This window comes from Oreochromis aureus, linkage group 23 (assembly GCF_013358895.1).
Source record: "Oreochromis aureus strain Israel breed Guangdong linkage group 23, ZZ_aureus, whole genome shotgun sequence".
Classification (NCBI taxonomy): domain Eukaryota; kingdom Metazoa; phylum Chordata; class Actinopteri; order Cichliformes; family Cichlidae; genus Oreochromis; species Oreochromis aureus.
The window spans coordinates 42,596,657-42,619,327 of NC_052963.1; the positions used below are offsets into that span (position 1 = coordinate 42,596,657).

The 22,671-nt window shown below is 41.6% G+C and overlaps 1 protein-coding gene across 2 annotated transcripts; it reads right to left on the reverse strand.

Annotated features, from left to right (window-relative positions):
- Positions 1–5,971: 5,971 nt before the first annotated feature.
- On the reverse strand, positions 5,972–22,671 carry LOC116309215 (guanine nucleotide-binding protein subunit alpha-11-like). Of its 2 annotated transcripts, none has more exons than XM_031725763.2 (8): positions 22,398–22,671; positions 21,931–22,092; positions 17,579–17,763; positions 17,071–17,225; positions 14,902–15,030; positions 13,242–13,371; positions 11,753–11,906; positions 5,972–9,313 (listed from the first exon to the last, which is right to left on the reverse strand). In XM_031725763.2, the coding sequence occupies exons 2-8, from the start codon at positions 22,079–22,081 to the stop codon at positions 9,108–9,110; spliced, it is 1,110 nt and encodes a 369-aa protein (XP_031581623.1). In that variant the 5' UTR covers positions 22,082–22,092; positions 22,398–22,671; the 3' UTR covers positions 5,972–9,107. The 2 variants fall into 2 exon arrangements, with proteins under 2 accessions (XP_031581623.1, XP_031581622.1); XM_031725762.2 differs by having other exon boundaries at positions 21,931–22,103; positions 22,398–22,670.

A 22,671-nucleotide genomic window follows, 5' to 3' on the forward strand; every position in this document is an offset into this window, starting at 1 on the left:
TCCTCTTTACTCCTTCACTCATGTGAAACTCCAAACAGAAAAATGGCACTTCCTGAGAACTACAACATGGAATATCAGTAGGACACTCCATATATTGAATTAGGCTTATTAAGTAAGTCAGCAGCGTCAAACCCTGATTACTTCAGAGTCCATATTTCCTTCCTGTCCGCCCTGCAGAGCGTGGTACAGTAAAGCTCTCTGAGAGGGATGCGATGCGCTCAGGCTTCGTCACCGTGGGACCAGAGCAGCCTTTAGTGCCTAATGACCTGTCTGTATGGCAGAGATAGAAAAGTAGAGGCACAACAGGCACCCGCTGCTGCAATTCATCTTCATTTTAATTGGGAACATTTTGTGTTGCTCTCTTCTCTACATTAATAAACCAGGACCCTGCAGCAGTTTCTTTAAAACTCATTAATGCGCAAGAAGCAGTCCAATCCGCAGGTGCTCCTGAACAGAGGGCACATCAAAAAAGCCATTTTCCTTCTTCTTCGTTTTATTTGCTGTCAGATTTTCATTTCACAATCAGAAATGCTGTAATTTTCCCCTCATTGTTTCCATTTCTGCGGCTGGACCATTAGCTGCGCTGACACGTGAAGAGACAAATTACTTTGGTTGTTATTACCGAGTAAAAAAAGTCTTGTTAATGACCTCTGAGAAACAATCAAATACTCCTTTTCAGATCAGGTTAAGCTCTTGCAGGATTTATTGACATACAGTATCCACACAATAGATTTCTTCCCCAGAGCTGAGCAATGGGTGTGTGAAGCGGCACACAGCGAGGGAGAAGCAGGCGACAAAGGGCCAGCTGCTGCTGCAAACGCTGGAGCTGCTTTGGGAAAGCGGGTGATTCATGCTGGCAAATTGATTCATTTCTTGTGCTGATAAGCACCTTTTTTTTCTTTGTACCCGCATGCTGCAACGGCTTTGAAAAGAGCCGCTGAGAAACACGTCTCCATCGCCACAGCGTAAAGGAACAGGGTGGGCACACAATGACAGCAACATCTTACAATGTGCAGCAGTGCAGTCCAGGTCAACATCACAAACTACAGCTTCGACAGTCGGCGTTTGGTACGAACTGCACCTTTCTCAACGCTGGAAACTTTGCTGCAGAGCTTTTTGTGTTGGGCTTTCACTGTGTTCTACATCTATTTACATTGTAGTTGCTATTTTATGCCGTAATCTCAGCAGTTTATTGCTGTGATTGCAGCTGCATGACAATCTGCGCGTGCACCTGTGTGTGCAGCATGTGTTTGATAAGTACGCAGCAGGTATGTCTCTGCTTTGAGGAAATGGAAGCTTTGACCAGCCCTTATCAGTACTAAGCAGTCCATAGCAACAAACCAGGCAGCAAAATCAATCCTACAGAGCCCACTGGACAGCCAGCGCTACACATCTTAGCTCTGCTTCTCCGCAGGAGATCACCTGTGCTGGAAGCAGCTGGACTTCTCACCCAGCGCTCAGCATTAGAGGTAGGCGAGCACATGTCGGCCGACACAGGGAGTTAGATCAGCGCAGCAGTGGTGTGTCTGTGGGAGCAACTGAATGCAGACATAGGCAGGTAATATATCAAAGGGCAAATCTGCACCCTTGATCTCTACAGTTAGAGGAGCCCTGTTATGCAACGGAGTGGGAAGGGTGCCTTGCAAATCGATACAAAGTTATTTTGTTTAGACTTTTTCTATAACGAAGCATCCTAATAGGAGTGGTCTCTTTCAGGACATCCATACGTGAGGGGTCAATAAATGATTTGATGTATGAAAATGAAATCAAGTCATATACTTCAACCTCTCCAACTAAAAGATCCCAACCAAGTTGAATATATACAGTTTTGTTTTTTACCTGTTTACTGAAACATATTACTGTTATAGTTATATAATAAACATGGACATAATTTGTAGAGTCTCAGCTTTCATTTGAGGATATACACACTCAAATTGAAAGAAGGGTTTAGGAGTTTCAGCTCGTTAGCAGTGCCACCCTCTTTTTAAAGGGACCAAAAGTCTGTGAACAGGCAACATGCAGTCAAAGGAGCTCTCCATGCAGATGAAACGAGCCATCCTTAAACTGGAAAGACAGAAAAAGCCCATCTGAGAAATTGCTACAATATTAGGGGTGGCAAAATTTACAGTTTTTTACATTCCGAGAAAGAAAGAAAGCACTGGTGGACTCCACTGAAGACAACAGTGGTGGATTAGCGCAGAATCATTTCCATAGTGACGAGAAATCCCTCCACAACAGCCAACCAAATGAACAACACTCTCCAGGAGGTAGACGTATCCATATCCAAGTCTACCATAAAGAGAAGACTGCATGAAAGTAAATACAAAGGGTTCAGGGTGCAAGCCATTCATAAGCCTAAAGAATAGAAAGGCTAGATTGGACTTTGCTAAAAAAAAAAAAAAAAAATCCAGCACAGTTCTGGAAAAACATTTCGGACAGACGAAGATCAACCTCTACCAGAATGATGGCAAGAAAAAAGTATGGAGAAGGCGTGGAACAGCTCGTGATCCAAAGCGTACCACATCATCTGTAAAACACGGTGGGGACAGTGCGATGGCTTGGGCACGCATGGCTGCAGGTGGCACTGGGACACTAGTGTTTACTGATGATGTGACACAGGACAGAAGCAGCCGAATGAACTCGGAGGTGTTCAGAGACTCTCTGCTCGGCCAAGTGAGTCACCTGATCTTAACCCAGCTGAGCATTTCACTTGTTGAAGACTAAACTTGGACAGAAAGGCCCACAAACAAACAGCAACTGAAAGCTGCTGCAGTAACAGCCTGTCAGAGTAATGAAAAGGAGGAAACTCAGCATCTGGTGATGTCCATGAGTTCAAGACTTCAGGCTGTCATTGTTAGAGTTTTCAACAAGTATTAGAGATGAATATTTTATTTTCACTTATTTAATTTGTCCAATTACCATTGAGTCCCTGAAATGAAGGGGTTTTTAATGCCTTTTTCCCTCACATTTTTCTGCAATCTTTTTGTTCAACCCACTGAGTTAAAGCTGAAAGTCTACACTTTAACTTCATTTGAGTTGTTTCATTTAAAATTTATTGTAGTAATGTATGGAAACAAATATTTATGGACCTAGCAGTATGAGGTATTTTTATGGGGGATCTATAACACTACCACACTATCATCAAAACTCTAAATACATTTCCATAAAATTGTAGAATCAATGCCAAGGTGCACTGAAGTAGTTCTGGTGGGACATAGTAGCCCAGCACCTTACTAAGACATTTAGGTTGTGTTTTTTCTTTTTCCTTTGCCTCCTGTCTGTTTGCCATCTGAGATTTACATACACAAATCCTTCATTATGAGTAAAGGGTGTAAGGTCCTGGCTTCCCACCTGTTGTTATATCCTTCATTTCTCAGTAAGGCCAACTTTTGGAAGCTTCACCCACACACTCCCACAGGAATCAGTTTTAAATGTCAGCCATGTAAAATTGGTTCTGTCCCAAAAATTGGACCTCATTCTGTGAGCTCATGTGATGGATTCAAGTCAGTCATTGCAGCTTGCCGAGGTAGGAATAAAGTTCATTTTTTCCTTTTTTTTAAAGACTTACTAAGATAAAAGGTAGAATAACTGCATAAGGCCAACAGAAGCCTTTCTTCAAATCCTGCAGAGCCGCTGCAAAGTTCCCATCAATCCTGCACACTGACTGTAAAATGCATGTGGAGGATAAGAAAAGCACAGTGTTGTAATTAATGTGGTATAGTGTGTTTACTGACTTCAACACTGGTCGTTTGGCAATTAAATGTTTGTATAAATTATTACATTAATTTAGAAAGTAGTTTTCTTGCACTAACACGTCTGAAAATGCTCATCACATGGGCACTCACATACACTGGGAATCCCTTGTCCCTGTCCTGGAGTTTTCAAACTACGAGAGTCTATGTGCGACCTGAAAGGCTATACTCACATAACAGTTTCTCTCACAGTAGCCTTTCAGTTTTATGCAGGGTGGCTGTGGTTTCAGTGCCTCACTTTTTTTAGGGTTTAGAGGTCTGATGGAACTAACATTTTCATCCCTGACACAATGGCAACTACTGCAGTGCTTTTAACAGACAGGTTCACTATTTACCATCACAACTAAGTGTTTAAACTGCTTTAGCTTAATCCTAACCCTAGCTCCAAAATGTCCTCAAACTGGTTCTCAGAAAGCCAGGTACAGAGGTTGTCTGCAGATATACTGACACACAGATGCACAAGCACATGCGCACCCAGACACATCCCCCACCCCGCCTGTCTCACATACGCACGCTTGAAAATGTCAAGCCGTCTGGATGAAACAGTCACCTGAGCCACAGCACCGGTCTCACCCTCCTTTGGACAGCCATTATCAGGCGCAGTGCAAGGTTGCGCATGCATCCCCATTTGTGTGTATTAGAATTACATTTCTCTTAAATGTGCTCCAATGTATCCCTTTTTGTTAAATATGTATGCTGTGTGTACAGTTTAGTGGAAAAATGGTGACTGAATGTTTGTGGAAGCGGGCTGTCACGGACTAATAAGGAGCTGCTTTGCTTGTGGCAGTCAGATGGACAGATGAGGCGACTATGATCTAACCATGTGAAGCCTGATCTACTGTCACCTGTCGAATCTGCATTTTCAGAAGGAAAACAGGTGAAAGTTTGGTCCATTGTTGATGTGACACCAGTGTTCACACAGTCTGTTTCTTAGACACACACAAACACAGACACACACGCTGCTTGGTGAAAATGAGTGGGTGTATGTGCCAATCCAATGCAAATCCTGCAGTTTTTTTTCTGTTTGCAAACAGCAGGTAACAGCAGACGTGTGATTGACGCCTGTGAGACCTTATTTGTCTTGGTGACAGAGCCTCACAGTGCTGCAAGGAGAAAACACATCACGCAGACAGACACAGCGGCTCACTCTGAACATATCTGTGAAGGTCCCTGTTATAGTTGCTGGTTCTGTTGCGCTTCTCTGTGTTTCTAGTTCCTCCATTTCCTCCTGCCCAGCTCTGCTGTCATGCTAGTGTTACTCTTCATGTTTCAGTATTAGTTACATGTCTTTTGGTTGCTTTCTGTCTTATTTTGAAGGTTTGTTTTCTCTGGTCTTATTTTTTTTTTTTAATCTTACACCTGCTGTAGTTTATTTCTAGATGTCGGCCTTTGGTTTATCCTTTTGTAACTGAGCTTTGTGTCTGCATTCGGGTCCTTACTCGTGTCCAAAGAGTGTCATGATCCTGAGTCTTTGAACGCATATTTTGAGTTTTGTGTTCTTTATCCTAAGTTAAGAGTTATGTTTTGTTATGTTATTATGTTTTGGATTTTGTGTGGGGTTACAGTTTCTGGATATATTATGTTGTTCCATGAGTTCTCGTCACCTGGTCTCCCCTGTGTCTAGTTGTTAGGTCCCCATTAGTGTTCGTCAGTTTCATGTTTTATTTTTTCCCTGTTTTATTTCACCAGTCCTTCATTTTGTGTGCTTTTGATCACTTTTGTGTCCACTTGTCTCATTAGTTAGATTCTGTTCACCTGTGTCTCGTTTTCCCCCAGCTGTGTCCGCTTTCCCTAATGTGTGTATTTAAACCCTGTTTCCTCAGTTCCTTGTCCTGTTCTCCTTCATGGTGCGTGCTACGTTATTCAGTGGTTTCCCTTTGTCGCCAAGTTTTTGTACTTTTGGCTCAGCGTTGCATTTTGTATCTTTTCCCATAAGTTTCACTAGCAAAGGTGACCTTAAGTTAAGTCCCTGGTCTCCTGAGTCCTGCATATTGGGTAAGGCTAGTAGTTTTACCTCCAAAAACATTTTTTTTTTTTAAACAAAAATCAGTGGGCTAGACACTGAACTTAGAGGATAGGACTGATACTTTGTTTCTATTGTGCTAGTATCAATCTGAAACCAATATCAGCATTGGTATCCATTCTATTGATATTACTGGGTGCAAAACCTGCCTGCTGCATAGTGAATAGTGACACAAAGAAAGAAGGAAGAACAGGAATGTTTAGAGGTTTTTTTTAATATTAACTATAAAAACGTCCACTTCCTCCACCAGATTCTACATAAAATAATTCACTGTCACCAAATTAGAGGGTTCCCAATTCGGAAAAATAGTTACCTACCACACACAGTAGCTCAAACACACAGTTTACATCCTGTTGGTCAACAATGTTTTAAAAAATACAGCAGTTACAATGAAATCAAACACAAAGGTATCATGTACAGTAGAATTACACTTTTCTGTTAGAGGGCATCATCAAAGATGTAAAAATATAGCTGCCACATCTGAAAAATGTAGCAGAGTCAAGATCAAAACACTTTATATAGAGTCAATAAAAAAGCAGCTGGCACCACCACTGTGAGCTGATATTAGCTTCAAAGTCAGTTAAATTCATTAAAGTCACTGGCATTTTCAACTTGGCATAAAATGAGGCTCACTGAGCAGAACTCAAACACACGATTAATATCATAAAAGGTTGGTTTAATATTCTTTTCCACGCAGCTTTGTTTGGTGTCAGTAATTCTCACAGACTGTAGATAAAAGAAGGACGTAGTGAGGTCATCCATTGGTTTCTGGACTTTGCCTTTTCAGCGTTTAAATAACTAAACCTGACAAGTGCTAGGGAAATCTGTTTACTGTATGTTTTGTGTGTCTAAAAAATACCGGGCGAAATGTCACACTTTTGAATTGCAAATATCAGTCAAATAGATCCTATATTGGTCGGATTTATGACCATTTACTTGCTTTTAGAGCCTCAAGTGGCTGTTAGAGGAACTGCAGTTTAAAGCACTTGCATGCTGGATAAACTTCTTCGGACCCAGAGGTTGCTTCTTTGTAATTATGTAAAATGTTTGGATTACAACGCCGTTGTGGAAACACAATAATCGTGGAATACACACATGGCATGCTATCACAATAACCATTAACACATTATAAGAAATAAGTATCTCCAATGACAACAATTACCAGCTTGGATAAAATACTTTATGTTTTAATTATGCAAATTATATAAATTTTATAAATTGACTGTTAATGTAGTGAAATTACTGAATATTTTGTTAGCTTCTCCCAAATCCAAATTTTTCAAAATATACAAGGTGAAAATATAAAAACAGAAAGTTGCTTTTGCTAATAAATAAAAGCCAACAAAGGAACAGTTTTGTCAAAATGAGGCATCACCTGCTGAGGTTTTTGTTTTTGTTTTTTTTTTACCTTTTACCATCTTTAACTTTATAAAATAAGTTCACAAAACAATCAGCTCTCTGAGTGGTGATGATTTTAACACAGAGCATGAATTGTGTTTGGAGTTGACAGAAATATCGAGCAGAGTTGGAAGAAACTGGTGCTTGACAACTTCAAGTACAGAAACCTGCTTTTCTCTAGCTTACCGTATGTGAACTGGACGTTTAAAAGTCAAGCTAAGAGGACTATGTCCTGCTGTATTTTTGAAAAAACTGAATGATACGCATTCAGATGGGACGTGACATTTATTTTTCAGGTCTTTGTCTTTACTCTGGAGCACTCCTCCTCTCAGTGAGCCCACTCTGTTTTGCTGGCCAGCTTCCAGCAGCTGCCAGCTCTGGAGGCTAAAACAACAATAGCATTTCACATCCCGTTCTTTGCGCAAAATGTTAACTCCTTAAATACATTCATCTGCCAAAAACCCAGTGAACAAAAACCGCAGAAATGATGGATGTCTGTGGCCTTGTCTGAACAATTTGACAGCAAGTAGAGGTAATTTGTTGCCAGTGGCACGACGAAGCTTGTGAGGGAACATTTTTGAATCAAAGTACAAGATGTCCTCTTTAAGTACCTAAACCAGCTTTAGCAGAGTTTTTGGACACTCTGACAAAATAATTGAGCAAACAGTTGGCTATTTTTGCATCATAAGAGCACAATAGGAGCCAGTCAGGATTTAGAGTCTCTGACAGATGGATTCCCAACGCGAAGCTGCTTTACAGAACACTTTAATTAGTGTTTGACTAAAAAACTGCAAGTTTGTTAGTTAAAAGAGAAGCTGAGAAGTTAAAAAAAACTGGAAAAAAAAGTGAATCTAAACAAACCTCAATACTTTTAAACTTTCCTTCATCTGGCTTTTGGAGTTTATACAGTTTATACAATTTTTACTTCAGTCCAGATCCACTCCAACATATAGTCTGTAGTTTCTTTCCACATTTATATCATTTAAGAGCAACTTACTCTCACGGCCACTAAAGTCAAAAGTTAGTCTGTTGTCCTGTAGTGCTGTCACGGCATTGTACGCTGACTCAACAGGTGGCAGTTGCAGATTTCTGCTCATCAAATGACGGCGACTGTGCTGAACAGATGTGTTGAATACAGATAACATGAAAGAAATACTGGCAGTGAAAGATAACTATAATCAATCGGGATTTTGGCACGCCGGTGGGTGTTTTTCAGAAACAATGAAGGACAGTGCTGTGACAACAATCGCCCACATTCAGGTTATCTAATAATAAAGAGTGCAGTAGTTTGTAACTATATTGCCCATACAGCTCATAACAGTAACGCTTTGTGTTTACAGTTTGCGTTGGAGTGTGCATTGGCTTCTACGGTACCTGAATGGGACTGGAAGATACACATAAAGCACTTAGAATGTGTGACAGTGGTGTTGCATTCATGTGGGCCCCATCTCCACTTGTAAAAGTCATTACTCTGTTAATGGCGGCACAGCACTTCATAGCATCTCTGCTCCCGCTTCAATTATGGATCAATTCAGTCACGGCATGACCCGAACGCCTCTTCATCTTAAAAAAAGAAACATCAAATTGGGCAAAAAAGCTGCAAGCTGAGAGAAACGAGAGTGTTTACCGGCTCCTCGTCATGTGTTTCAAATACTTCCTGAACAGAAGAAGAGGATGAGAGTAAAGTTGAGATAGTCGTGGTGATGAAACTAAAGTGCTTTCAATCTCCACTTGCGTCTTAATTAAAATGAAGAATGAGAGGAGGACTAGGGGCACAAAAATATTAAGCAAGCCTGATGTTCTGACTTCCGCACTTTAGAAGGAATTTTATGTGGAAAAGAGAAATCCCATTTTGGCTTTCTCTCATACAAGTAAAAGGTCCACAAAGAGACACGAACCATCTTTCCTCCTGGCTTTCATTGCCTGGTAAAAGTTCAGATGATCCCATAGTCCCTTAGAGACTTGAGCAGCACTGTGTCCTTCACGTCGCTGAAGACCCTGCGGATGTTGTTGGTGTCCGTGGCACAGGTGAAGTGGGGGTACAGAGTCTTCCACGCCTCCCGGTTGTTGTGGTTGACGGCCTGCTGCTCGTACATCTTGCAGATGAACTTCATAGCATCTTCGGGGTCATGTTTCCTGCCTGTTAAAGAGTGGAAGTGAAAGATGGAAGTGGACAACAAAGAGATGAATTTGGGTGGAATAAACCGACTGATGGAGAAGAACAAAGACATCAGAGAATTTTAGATTTACTTGTCACTAAGCATGAGATGGAAATTGGATTAATCAACATGGCAAAGCATTTTCAATTTCGAATTTAGAGCCAACTTTCAGCATTTGCCCATCAGTAATCCTGAAAAAAATGCTGTTAGCTTAAAAAAAGACCTTTGTAAATTCCCAGCTGGTGTTTTTTGAGCCAGCTGAACAACAGCTCACACATGCAAACTGAATAAAAAGGTGATCACAGCCAGGAGCCAGTTTTTTTTCTGTTTTCTATTTCAGTGCCTACTAGAACTTATTTGAAACCCATCTCTGTCAAGTCACCAGGATGGTGTGTCCTAATGGAAAACTTGTACTATAGCAACAAACCACTGTCACAGTCCCAAACTAATAATTATGTACAATTATTTATTTTATTAATGTTGTCATCTTTGTACTGACTTCTAAATCCCATTTGGTGTCAAACAAGCCCTTAAAAAATCCTGCGAGAGTGAAACCCCAAAACAGAACAGAAGGTTCAGTGTCAACAGAATTGACATGGATGGTTGGGTTGCAAAGCAGCTTGCAGAGGTGGCTAAAGTTGCATAGAAGGATATCAGCAGAGCGATCACAATGGCATGCAGAGCTTGACTCCAAGGTCTGCCTGAACTAACACTATGCTCGACTTTATTCCACCCCCATGCTGAGCAGATGAAAAACCCCCCTGCAAATAATATATTCGAAAAACCGTAAACAGAGATCATTTAGAATACCTTCTTGATGATAATAATACCATTTCTAAACATTTCACTGCAAGTTCAAATCAGCTCCTCACTCTTTAAAAACAGTAGAAGACTGCAGGGATTATTAACAGGTATAGCCTTCAGAAGTAGTCACGGTAGCAGTAATAAGGAGCACACAGTCCCTGCACTGGAACACAGCCACATTAGCGGCAAATAGCAGCCAGTGCTAGGAGCTGTTCACAGTTGTCATTAAGGTTAAATTGACATCAAAGAGCTTGACCCTGTGTGAGTCATTATTTTACCCCGCTAATGCTAGTGGTAAAACAAAGTGTGTGCACTGCACATACACATGTGCAAATTTTCACTTTCAGTCACTCATTTCAATCTTCCACACACACACACTTGTACACCTGGGGGTATTCAGGTGGGGGTGCAGGGCTTGCAGGAAGGACAGTATCTGTCTGTGGTTGCCATGGGTTACAGAGAGAGAGCGGTGGTGTGTGGGGGTGAGGGGGGCACCCTACAGCCTCTAACAGCAGCAGAGTTAAAGGCTGCAACCTCGTCATTAAGCACACAGAGTACCTGAAGTGACTCATCTACAAGAAAGAAATAAAGAAGGAAACAAAGTAAGACGAGACGGAAGAAGTAGGAAGAATGGACAGAAAGATAGAAGGAAGGAAGCAAGGATGAGGGCAAAGATGGTGAGCAATAAGGCAGGAAGGTGGCAAAGACCTGAGAAAAAGAAGGAAGAGGCCAAGGAAGAAAGGAAGACAGGAAGAGGGTAAAGATATCCGAAAGGGGGAGGAAGAGGGGAAAGATGGTGAGAAAGGAAGGAAGAAAAGAAGGAACAGAATAAAGAAAGCAACAAGGAAATGCGGAAGATGCTAAGAAGGAAGGAATGAATGAAGTAAATAAAGAAAGAAGACGATAAAGTAGAAAGGAAGGGAGCAACGAAAGAAAAGAAAAAAGCAAGAAGGGAAGAGCAAAAAATGTCTGGTGGCAGTAGTGACAGCGACAGAGGGAGAGACTTTCAAGTTTAGAATTAGAAAATGAAATCACTTTGCACACACGTTTTTGGAAATGACACATTTTGTACCAGGTGTAGAAGGGCGTGATGAAATTGTTGCATGCTCAAAGCAAATTGGCTGAAGCCGAATAACATCACAGCCCTCATGTCTTGGACATGATTGTGTCCACGCTGCGATGAAAATAAACGCTTGCAAACAATGAGCTGCAATTGTAATTGTTGATGGCAGTGAAATCTGGCTGCTGACTGGGCTCAGCCTTCAATGCTGCTGTGATTTCTTATTTGAATGTCTGAAACCTCCACGTTGAGGCTGAGTGTCGGACTGATTCACAAATATCAAACCCTTAGTGCTCTCAGTGCTCCCCGCCATTATTAAATCCACCACAACTCACAAACACACAAGTGCCCCAACTTCAGCACAGGCACTCACAGACATCTTACAGTCTGACCAAATCTTCACAAAGAGCGTTCAAATTAACTAAAATACTTGGAATATGGTTTTCTTTTCTTTTCTTTCTTTTTTTACAAATTGTTTGATCAGTTGTCCGATAGTTGCTAGCAAAACTACAACACACCCTCACCCTAAATGCAAACAAACAGAAGACCAGCTGACCTGTGAAACTGGGGAAGTATTTCTGCAGGTCTGATGTTTTGATTTTATCAGTCAGGATGTCAGTCTTGTTGAGGAAGAGGATGATGGAGGTGTTGAGGAACCACTGGGAGTGAATGGTGGTGTAGAACAGAGCCAGACTCTCCAGCATGCGGTTCTGGGGAGGACACAGAGCATTATCACAGAGGCAGGGAGAAACCAGTCCTTCAAAGAGAGGAAATAGGTTGTTTATGGGCAGCATATGGACCACAGTGGAGGTTAATAAATGCGATGGCAGACCAGAAAGTGTCTGGGAGAGATAAACGGATCAGTGACAGGATGGGAGGGAAGAAGAAGGCGATAGGGGGCTGCAAAGGCTGAGAGGAGATAAGAGAGAGGCTTTGTTGTACAAGAGCGAGACCTGCTGGTGAAACGATGGAATGACTGTAGCGACAGACACATTTATGACTCCAGTACACATATATATACTGCATTACTTATTAACAAATTACAAAAACTCCCAAACATAAGCTAAACAATCCGGTGTATGCTGTGTGTAATGGTAAATGTGCTGTGCATTTTGCAAGATCTATGTCCAGTGTGAACAGCCATCTTTAAACTGAGGTGGTGGCTTACGACACCAGCTGTCTGCCACCTACAGTGCAGGCTTGAGATCCCTTCCCAGACGCTTCAACCCCCGATCACACCTTGCCTCAGGTGACCACAATAGGTCACATGGTGGGTTGGGGCAAGGCCTCTCTGTGCTTTCACCCTTAAGCTGTTTTGTTTTGTTTTGTTTTTTTTGGCTGAGCAGAAGTCTGCCTGCAGTGAGCTCTGTTGTCAGATGAAGGCAGTGTACAAAGCATGTGGTACAACCGGTCTGTGGGCCGCTGTTGCTTGTGTTTTTGTTGGGTCGTCGGCCAGCCGAGGACAAGAGCGACGTTGTGACATATAAGGCGCTGAAGTGAAAAAAGAGTGTTACAAACTCCCAAGTTCTGACTTCCGAGGTAATCAAAACACGGCATTGCAACACCATCCGTCAGCCACCTACAACGCAGCCTTGATAACCCTTTCCAGGACCTTCAACCCCCGATCACACCTCAACTCAGGTGACCTCGATAGGTCACATGGCGCGTTGGTCTCCGAGTGTTTTCAACCTTCAACATTCTCACTGAAGGTAATAACCCACGCCTTTTTTTTTTTCACGTGATGTTGCAGATGATCAATAGTGGGTCAACAACCCTCAGAAGACAACCCCCCATAAGGCTAAATACATGGAACTCTCTGCCTCTCTTAAATACCTGGGATGAGAGGTGAAGCATCTTTGCAAACCTAAAGAAGTCCAGTTACCTTCTTTGACTACAATGACCTGGATGGCTGAGCACCTACATATAAATATTCCAAGCACCTTAGAATAGCTGGTAAACTATCTGGTAGATAAATCTGCACAGATCCTATGACTGTGTTCATAATCTGGAGCTGTAAACTGAATGAGAGTCAGAGGCGCTCTTACAGTTGTGTCTTTCTCCTCCAGGACTTGGTCATACTCGCTGAGCGACGCAAGGAAGATGAGGGAGGTGACATTTTCAAAGCAGTGGATCCACTTCCGCCGCTCCGACTTCTGACCGCCGACGTCCACAATCCTATCAGTGATCAGAGGAAGGAAACGTGTAAAAGAACAAACAAAAGACAAACAACAAATTGCCAAATGACCGTAAGCAGCGGAAACGCCAAATGTGAGATCGAGCAGGGATCTCACTGGAGGTGTGCTTACTTCTCCTGCCCAACAAAGTAACACTGTAATGCCAAAAATGATAGTGATCGAGGCAGTGAGGCATCTGGCACACCTAGGAAAAATGCAAAAACTATGACAGAACCCTGCACCAGCAAATCACACAAGAGGCATTCATTAACGTGCAGGTTTTCCTCTGTGTCCCTGCGTACCTGATGTGAGCTAATTCCTTTGTTAATATTAAATCAATTAAGTACTAAAATTAGCAAATGAAGCAAATGAATATAACAAGTATCCACACTGGAACAGGTGCCTGCGAGAGATGAAGTATCCAATTTATTCAACAAAGATGTTCACTGCATAAAATAGTATTCATTATTACAGCATGTCTTAATGGATACTAATTTATTTAATCAGGCCTTTTTATAACTGGCCGCTTTGTGTCCACCTTTTGAAAAACTATGTCGCACCTAGCAACGGGGTCAGCCACACCTCGTCACTGAGCTAAACGTTCCCTTCCATTGCTCCGAGCATTTCCCAAACCACTTACAGTTGTACCCAAGATGCACTGCTAATTAAGAAAACCTTCATGAACGCCAATGTGCTTCTGTACAAATGCAAGAAAAACAAGCGCTTCCCACTCTTTCAATGCTTACACGGTGCCCTCACATCCGTAATGTGCTAATAAGCTGCGATGTGAAGTGGAGATGTCCTTCTTAGAACATGACGTACTTTACTAAAGGACAAAAATGCCTCTTTGCCTTTCGTTCACTTTTTTATTTTGCCATTAATTGATCCAGATATGTTTTCTCTTTAGTTTAAAGTGCACCTATTATGTTCATTTCCAGCTCCATATTTGTACTCTTAGAGTCTAGCAGAAGAGCTCTGCATGATTCACAGTTTTAAATAAAGCTTATTTTGGTCACCTGGTTGTTGGGATTGCTGTGCTGAAAGCCAAGGATGCCCTCCCTCTGTGACATCATAAAGATTCAAGAGTAAAAATAACTGCCTGACACAAAGTGTGTGATCTTTTGGCTCATACGTATTACTTGTACACGCACAGTGAAACTTTGGCCACGTTTAATATCAGCACTCCCCCTCTGTAACAGTATACATGTGAAAGAAAGTAAAGAAAGGCTTTTACTAGGTCGACTTCAAATGCTTTTAAGAGTCTGTGTCATAATATGTTGGAACACAATGTCCTTTAGAAATAAACTTTGGATCTGTTGTCAAAGCTTAGTCTGACTGCCTACACATTTTCAAAATAAAACCCACATGAAGTCTGCACAGAGGCAATCAGAAATGCGATCCTATTGCGTCCAAGCAGGCGTGAGCAGACAAAGCCTCTGCAAGAGTCAATAGTATTTTTTCCACAGTGCAGTGAATAGTGAAGGTATTGGATTTGTCCCTGTGAGAGGTTAGAAATCCGAGGATTGGTCACCTTAGTGTGATGGTATTGACGGTAAAGGAGTAGTCGTGGATGCCCGTGGTGGGGAATCGAACTCTCAGCACGTCCTGTTCAGTGGGGATGTAGTCCTGGGAGGTGATGCGGTCCAGATTATTCATGTAGCTGAAAGAGAGACACGATGGGGCCGAAGAGAGAAAAAATATTACAACAGCAAAAAAAAAAATCTGTTTCTCACACTAGAGGATATTTCTACTAAAGCATATTACCTCTGTTTACTTTGCATCTGTCAATGACAGAGTAAAACAAACTGAAGCGACACGAGACTTATGATGAACCGGTGATGACAGAATAGAAAAAACTGATTAAAAATGCAAGAAGGGAATGGAGCGAGTCCACATCAGCCTGTGTACAGACCACAGCTTTATGGCTCATGTTGATACAAGCTGTCATTAGCTAATGTTGACTGCCTGTCCCTTATCAAGCACGCACCGCGATGACTGAACTGCCGGGTAAACACAGACCAGAACAGCAGTATAAAAGAAGGAAAACAGAGGCAGGCTGAGCCCACGCTTTGTTCTGTGACACTTGAGATACTTTTAGCGTACGGCTCACACCTACTGTGTCTTTTCCCGTTGATAATAAAAAGCCCGTCTGAGGTTAGCTCTACACTTTGGCTTAATATGGTTTTTGGGATGTAGCTACAAAACCCGTAGACTCCTCCGTGAGCGCGACATACAATTTCAGTGACAAGCAGAGGTGGAAAATGGAAAAAATGACACAGTTAGGGCATAAATCTGAAGGGATCCTAAAACTTAGCAAACTGGGAAAAGTTGTCATCAGAATAGTTTGGTCGATAAAATATCCAAAAATGCTCGACTCATTGTCCGTGAAGGTTCTCAGTCATCAAGGTCATCGTAGTCTAATGAACTTGGAAAGAAAAGCATCTGGACTTCTTTAAGTTGCTTGAAGAAGTTTCATCTCTCATCCGAGAACTGAAGAAGCTTCTCAGATGAGAGATGAAACGTCTTCAAGCAACTTAAAGAAGTCCAGACACTTTTCTTTCCAAGCTCCTTAGACTGCTCAACGCATTGTTTTAGCCAACATAAAGACCTTCAAATAACATCTTTGGTATTTAAATGAATACCAAAGATGTTATTATATCGTGACAGCGTTAAAAAAACAGCAAAAATGGAAACCCCAAACAGCAGCAGAAGGAGCACAAACCTCTTCCTGTCTAAATATAGCACGTTCACTGAAGAGGACAGCTGTTATTAGTATGACTACAACGGATGACGGGTTTGTTGTGCTTATGTTTTGTTGCATCATTTGTGTAACAGCTTTAACAGAATCAGCATCACCGACTCTTTGTTTTATGGTTGTTATGTTACACCTTACACTGTATTACTTATTTATTAAGACTTTTTCAGACTATTAATAAGCAACAGCACACTGACTGAATGGCATGCCGTGTCTCCTGTCGAAAGAAATGAAGGTTGTTCATTTTGAACTGAAGGTTTTGTAGCCATTTCTGTTTTAAATTGGATTTTTTTCCCCAAACAACAGCCTAAAATAAGGAGTTAGAATTATTTACTTTGTGATTTGAGTGTTTATCTTGGCTCTGGGATGTTAAAAAATAGGCAGCTCGATCAATAATGATGATAACAAAATCTAAATGGTTACATCATATGGAGAAAATTGCCAGGCTACCCACACATTACACCAACAGGAGCTGCTCAGCCATTGAAACCATGCCATGAAGCTCCAGGCACACAGTTTTTGTCTGGATGTTAAAGAGTTCAGGAGGTTTAGAACTGCATGCAGTGGTGGCTTCCTATTAAAACGCCACACTTGGATTCGGTAAGCTCTTAAGAACGACCAATTCCTTCACAAATGTTTATAAAGGCTGACTTCAAGCCTAGGTGCCTGATTTCATGTCCTTGTGGCAATGAGGCTAAAAGCACCTGAATTCAAAGATTAAGAGGAGGTGGCGGCCACTACGTTTTGTCTATATATGGTTATCCTTTTTTCCCCACAGATACTGACGTGCACTTTCTTCTAAACTTGCCGTCTATCATCATTTCCCATATCCTGATATTGTTGTTGGTGTTTTGTTGTGACAGCATTTCATCATGTGATATTGCGTCCCAGCCCTCACAGAGGGTGTGGTGCAGTTTTGACTTCTAGCAAAGCACAGTTACTCACTACTCTGTAGAGTCCAGGAGCTGGTACTCGCAGCGGCGGCTGTAACAGGCACGTATTCCCGAGTCTGCCCAGAGGCGGCGGATTGCGTCAACATGGCCCCGTTCCAGTTGGGTGACCTGTACTATGCTTACGTCCTCCAGCCTCTTGGCGTAAATCTGGAGGACAGCACAAGATTCTCAGTGTGAGGAGATTTCATGATGAATGCTTAAAAAACATTGAATACAAGGCTTTTTAACATCCTGTGTAATTAATCCTTCAACAGAAGCTTTGCACCAAGGATTTGTGCATGTTTATAGTAAAACCACCAGCTATTTATAGGCTACAGAACGCTATGCGCGTATATTGGTGCCAGCGTGTTTCATGCTTCTTCTTCAATGTGGGCGTAATCCCACAAATCCTGGGAGTGCACTTCTGGTCAGACGCCCGCATACCTGTGCTGGCACCCGTGTTTATGAATAAGCGTTGATGTGTAACTGGGTGTGTCCGTGTGTGTTTATGCTGCATCTACCTCGTTCTGTGGGTTGGAGTAGGGGATTCTGAGCATGGCCATCGCTCCTGTCATTGCAGTCATGGCAGTTAAGATATTCTGGTAGATGCATTTGGCGAAAGCCTTCCTCTCCTCCTCTGAGAAGCCTCGTCCATGAATGATCCTCATCTGTCGGATGAAGGTGGTTTTTCCACTCTCCCCAGTCCCTGAGGCAGCAAACAGAAGAGCTAATAATTTACATTTAAAGCAGAAATCCTTCATTCAGGTTTCCTCCGATCAAAGATGAGATCGAGTTACGAGAAACGGATTAGATTATTTTCTTTAACTGAAAATAATGGTGCTTTAAAAATGGCCAGACATGCACTGCATTCCCAGGGAAAAAAATGGAGACGCTGTAATTATGAGAGAAGGTTAAAGCACTTATCTGTCAGCAGTATATTTAAGAGGATGGGACGATGGTGCTACCTGATTTAATGTAATTCATACATTCATACATTAACACAATTCCCGTCCATTTCCAAGAATACTTCAGCACCTTTCAGACAAAAAAGGCTGCAGAGCTCTTGTCCCTCAGACTGATATAAAACCGCATAATAACTCCTCATTCTGTGACAAGTGAACACACCTGTCAGACATAAGATTCTACAAATACTCCAGTATTGCACCTCCACGCAAATGTTTTTCTTAGATTTAGAGTGTACATGTTATTTATTAATGGAACGTGCACTACTCTTACACAACGTCAGTCTTACTTTTACAGTTTACAAAGTTTTTTCTTTGTTTTTTATCACTGTTTCATGTGTACATTTTTGCAGGCTCTCATAGTGTTTTTGCAATATCTATGCAAAAACACTATAGATATTGCAATATCTATTTGCAATATCTACTAAACATTTAACACAACATCTTTAAAAGGTGGTAATATGCTGGTGTTTGCATCACATTTTGCTATCCTTAAGCCCTTCCCACACACACACAGGTATTTTGGAAAACAGTTTTTTATATCAGTTTTTGGCCTTTTGTCCACAACCATGTTTTAGGTCACTGAAAAGAATTCTTGATGCATGCTCAATCATCCAGGTAAGGAAATCTCAAGAAGCTATGTCCAGATGAACCGAATCAACTTTTTAGGGTCACTGAAAAGCATGAAGATTTTCAGAAGCTCTGTTTCATGTGGATGGGATTGTCTCTTAAAACAAAAGCAGAAGCTCCTAGTTTAAAAAAATATTCCCGTAGATGTGGGTGTAGCCTTAGTGGTCAGAAAAGCAGCTTTAAAACAACACATAATCATTCTCTTTTGCATCCAAGCCTATGATAAGTTCCTCCTGTAGCCTTAGGGAGATCAAAGTGTTAACCTTAAGCTTTTTTGTGAATACAACCTATAAAGTAGCGTGATAAGGAGACTTTATTCCACAGGAAGCTGAAAAACGAGCACTCAATTCAAAACACAAAAGGCCTGATATACAGGTTGCAGGTACCTTCTCTGCAGACTAGAATCAAAGATACTCTGTTAAAGATACACCGAACGAGACGAGGGAAAAAGTTGATTTATGTTCTGTTACACCTCGGTTTATTGTCAACCTTTTATCCCCTTCTTGTTTTATTGTTTTGTATCCATATCATTCTGTGTGGTGACTGTATTTCATAACAAGCGCCCTGGATTTATGCTGCTTCTCACATGGTTTCAGTCCCAGGGTTTTAAGTCGTGTTTATTATTTTACTGTTCTCTGTTTGCTTTCACTGATGCTTTAGTGCTCTGTGTGTTTTGTATTACTGTTGGTTGAGTTCTTCATTCCAATTTTTGATTTCTTTATTATTTCAGTCTCAGTTCTTATTACATTCTAGTGATGAATGTGTTGATTTTTAATAGTTTTAGTTCTGTTCCTCCCCTCATATCTTGTTGTTCTCACCTGTGCTAAGCGCGCTAACCTGTACCTTGTTTCCCACCTGTTTCCTGTGTAATCAGCCCTCTGTGTATAAATAGTCCTGCCTTTTCCTCTGTCTAATTTTCAGGTATCTGTTATGGTTCCTGCGTTGCCTCTGTGATTGCATTTATACTTTTTTATGGCCTAAATAAAGTTCTATCTTTTAAGTCTGCATCCTGCACTCAGACAAGGAGTACAGAGGAGTGAACAGACTTCAGTGAACGCTCCTGAAATCCTAACTTAACCACTCAGATGAAAGAGTGAGTGGTCTTTGGATGTGTTTCTTTTGTTCAGTTGTCAGTTAGAGGAAACTAAACTCTTGAAACTTTTTATTCTGGGAATCAACACAACTTTTGAAGGAAAATCATAAAGCAGCGTTTGTGTGAGATGTGCTGAAGATGTTTTCTTGACAGTCCAGTTTTTGCAAATGACAGAAATATTTGCACAAGACGTAAGAAAGGCTGGCCTCCGTGTATCACGTCTCATTATCTTTTTGGTCTGCTGAAAACATCCCAAAAAACGACACGCTCATTTACTGTGTGCTATTTAATGGGTATCTGCTGCTCTTTCACAGTGACACAAAGCAGCAGCATAGCTATCATAACGAGATACTGCGGTTCAGGTATAGCTGCAGAGATAGAGAGTTGATTAACTAATACAGTATTAGACATTTTTAGAAAAATTGGATTTGGTTTTGTATTATTCTTTTGGTTTTCTTTTTGAAAAAATTACAACAATCAAAACTTTTACCAAAAATGTATATAATCATTACTTAGAAGCATACTTTCCTGTTAATATACAGAAATATGGGACTTTTCTTTGTTTTATCACATTTAGATGGATGGATGAATAATACTGATTCAATTTTTTTAACCACTAATCCAATTCTGGGTCATGAGGGAGTTGGAGGCAAGTGCATGTCGCCAACCTGTCGCAGGGCTAACACAGAGACAGAAAGCCATTCAAGCTCACACTCAGACCTACAGCCAGTTAACCAAACACATGTCTCTGAACTCCGTGAGGGACCTGGAGTACCGAGAGAGAACCCACAAAGATACAAGGAGAACATGCAAACTTGACACAGAAAGGCCCCAGCATGGAGAGACAGCGCTAACTCCTGCGACACTGCACTGCCCACTTATTCAATATATGTCAATAAAGTGGATCTATGATGTTCTACCTCATGTTTCAATCGTATATATATTATGAGAAATGAATGTCCAAGCACTCTCCAGCGAGGGATCTCTTGTTTATGATCTTTTGATTCATCATAAACTTGATTTTCTGTCTAACGGAGACCTGGCAGCAGCCCAGTGACTTCTTCGAATTCAATCTGACCGCTCCACCTGGGTTTGTTTACACCTGTCAAGCTCGTGTATCTGGACGTGAGGGTGGCACTGTCTGTTCCTGCCCATTCAAAATTTGAAATCACGATGATACAAATCAAAGGAACAATTCTCACAATCTCAGCTGCTTTTTGCTCTCTACCTAAGCCCAACGCTGACCTTTTAAACGATAATAATGAGGACATTGTATGTAAAGTAATTCCTGTGAGCTCAGGCTTCAATCTGCTCTACACACTTGGTTTCAGACACTTTTGTCAAGTCTTAGACCTGTATGACATCATTTAAAAAAAAGAAAAGAAAAGATAATCATACAGCTCTGAACATCAGAACGTGACCCATGAGCTGTTCTTGAGGGACAGGCGGAGTAATTAAGGTTAATTATGAACCATGACTAAGACTCTTTTAAAGTAAAGCATGAAAGTATGGATCTGAAAAGAGGATCATGCATTGATTATTACAAGGGTGTAACTTGTGTCCATGTTGCCCTAAAATACAGGAAACCTTTCTGGTCTTTGTGTTATAATGGTTGCTGTTTGACACAAGCACTAAAAAGACAAGCGTATACATTCAAATGACTTGGTTTTGTCTAACAAACAACAGAGAAGCTGCAGAAACAAGACAAAATAAAGTCAGTAGCAATATTCAAATTCAGACGATTGAATAAAGGAGTTGTCAGTTGAGTTTCTGTCAGCTAGACCATTTATCATGTAAATATTTCACCTATGACACCAGCTCAGGGTATCTCTGCCTGGAAGGTGAAATTATCTTAAAATCAGACAATCCGAAACTTGTCAGACTAACTCAAAAAACAAAACAAAACTGGGCTTGTATGTTTCTGGGCTGTGTGCCACAGGTGGTTTTCAGGTGCATAATCAATCCCAACCTCCATTGTTCATTCTTCATATACTCACATGCCTTACATAGCTTATTCACTCATGTGCAGAGGCCACCAAACAGGCCAAACAGACTTGATTTGTATGCAGGGTGTACCTTAGGGTGTCTTGTCAAATTTTAAATGCAGTTTAATGTCTGTTTAGCCTGTGTTTTGTGGGGGTATTTTTTTGCTGCATGAACCAACAGGTGTGTGTGGTGCTCTACTGACCCAGCAAAAGGATTTTAATCTCCCTCCTCTCCTTCTTCTTCTGTTGCTTCAGGATCCTCTTGATCTCTTTGTCCACAGCAATGGTGTTCTTCTCCTCCTCGGACAGGCAGCACACGCAGGTGCGGTAGCACCACCGCCCGCAGCCGGCCATGGCCAAAAACACTGAAATCAAACTGTTAATGGGTTATTAAGTAGCCAAGCACCCGCAATAATAAACTCACTGTTAGCTTGATGTCTATTTGCTCTTCAGTGTTTTTTACTTGCTCACTGACACGCCAGTGGTCTTTATTTGCACGTATGCCGACCTGAGGTTAACTTTAAAGGGTGTTTCATACTTTTATGAACGCTTCACTTAACAACCTTTATAAAACTCTCCCGTCACTCCGGTGAGTAATCCCCACAGCACCTTTGTCAATAAGAACTTTTCCTTTTTTTCTTTTACCAGAGAAACAAAACGAATCTCTCACCCCCAATCAGTCTGTCACACTCCCTGAAGACGAGCAGGTACAGGTTCAGATTTCTTTTCCCGGGCCATTTTCCCCCTCCCTCGGCTCTGCACCTGCTGACAGCGGCTAACAGCTGCCGTGGCGCACCAGCAGCTTCATTAGCTCCCGCTGACTTTAAACGCCTTTTTTTCCAGCCCACACGAAGCAACGTCCGGTTCGGGAAAGTCCACCGCGCCTACGCAGGAATGTGCCGCCTCCCCGAGCCGCTCCAAACACCGTGACTGGAATGCTGTCC

Excerpts from the sequence above, each read along its gene's own strand:
- LOC116309215 (XM_031725763.2), bottom strand. The coding sequence starts at position 22,081 with ATGGCCGGCTGCGGGCGGTGGTGCTACCGCACCTGCGTGTGCTGCCTG. Across the intron at positions 13,372-14,901 it reads GTCAATACCATCACACTAAG|GATTGTGGACGTCGGCGGTC; the intron begins GTGACCAATCCT and ends GATCACTGATAG. Across the intron at positions 11,907-13,241 it reads TGGAGGAGAAAGACACAACT|AACCGCATGCTGGAGAGTCT; the intron begins GTAAGAGCGCCT and ends TGTCCTCCCCAG.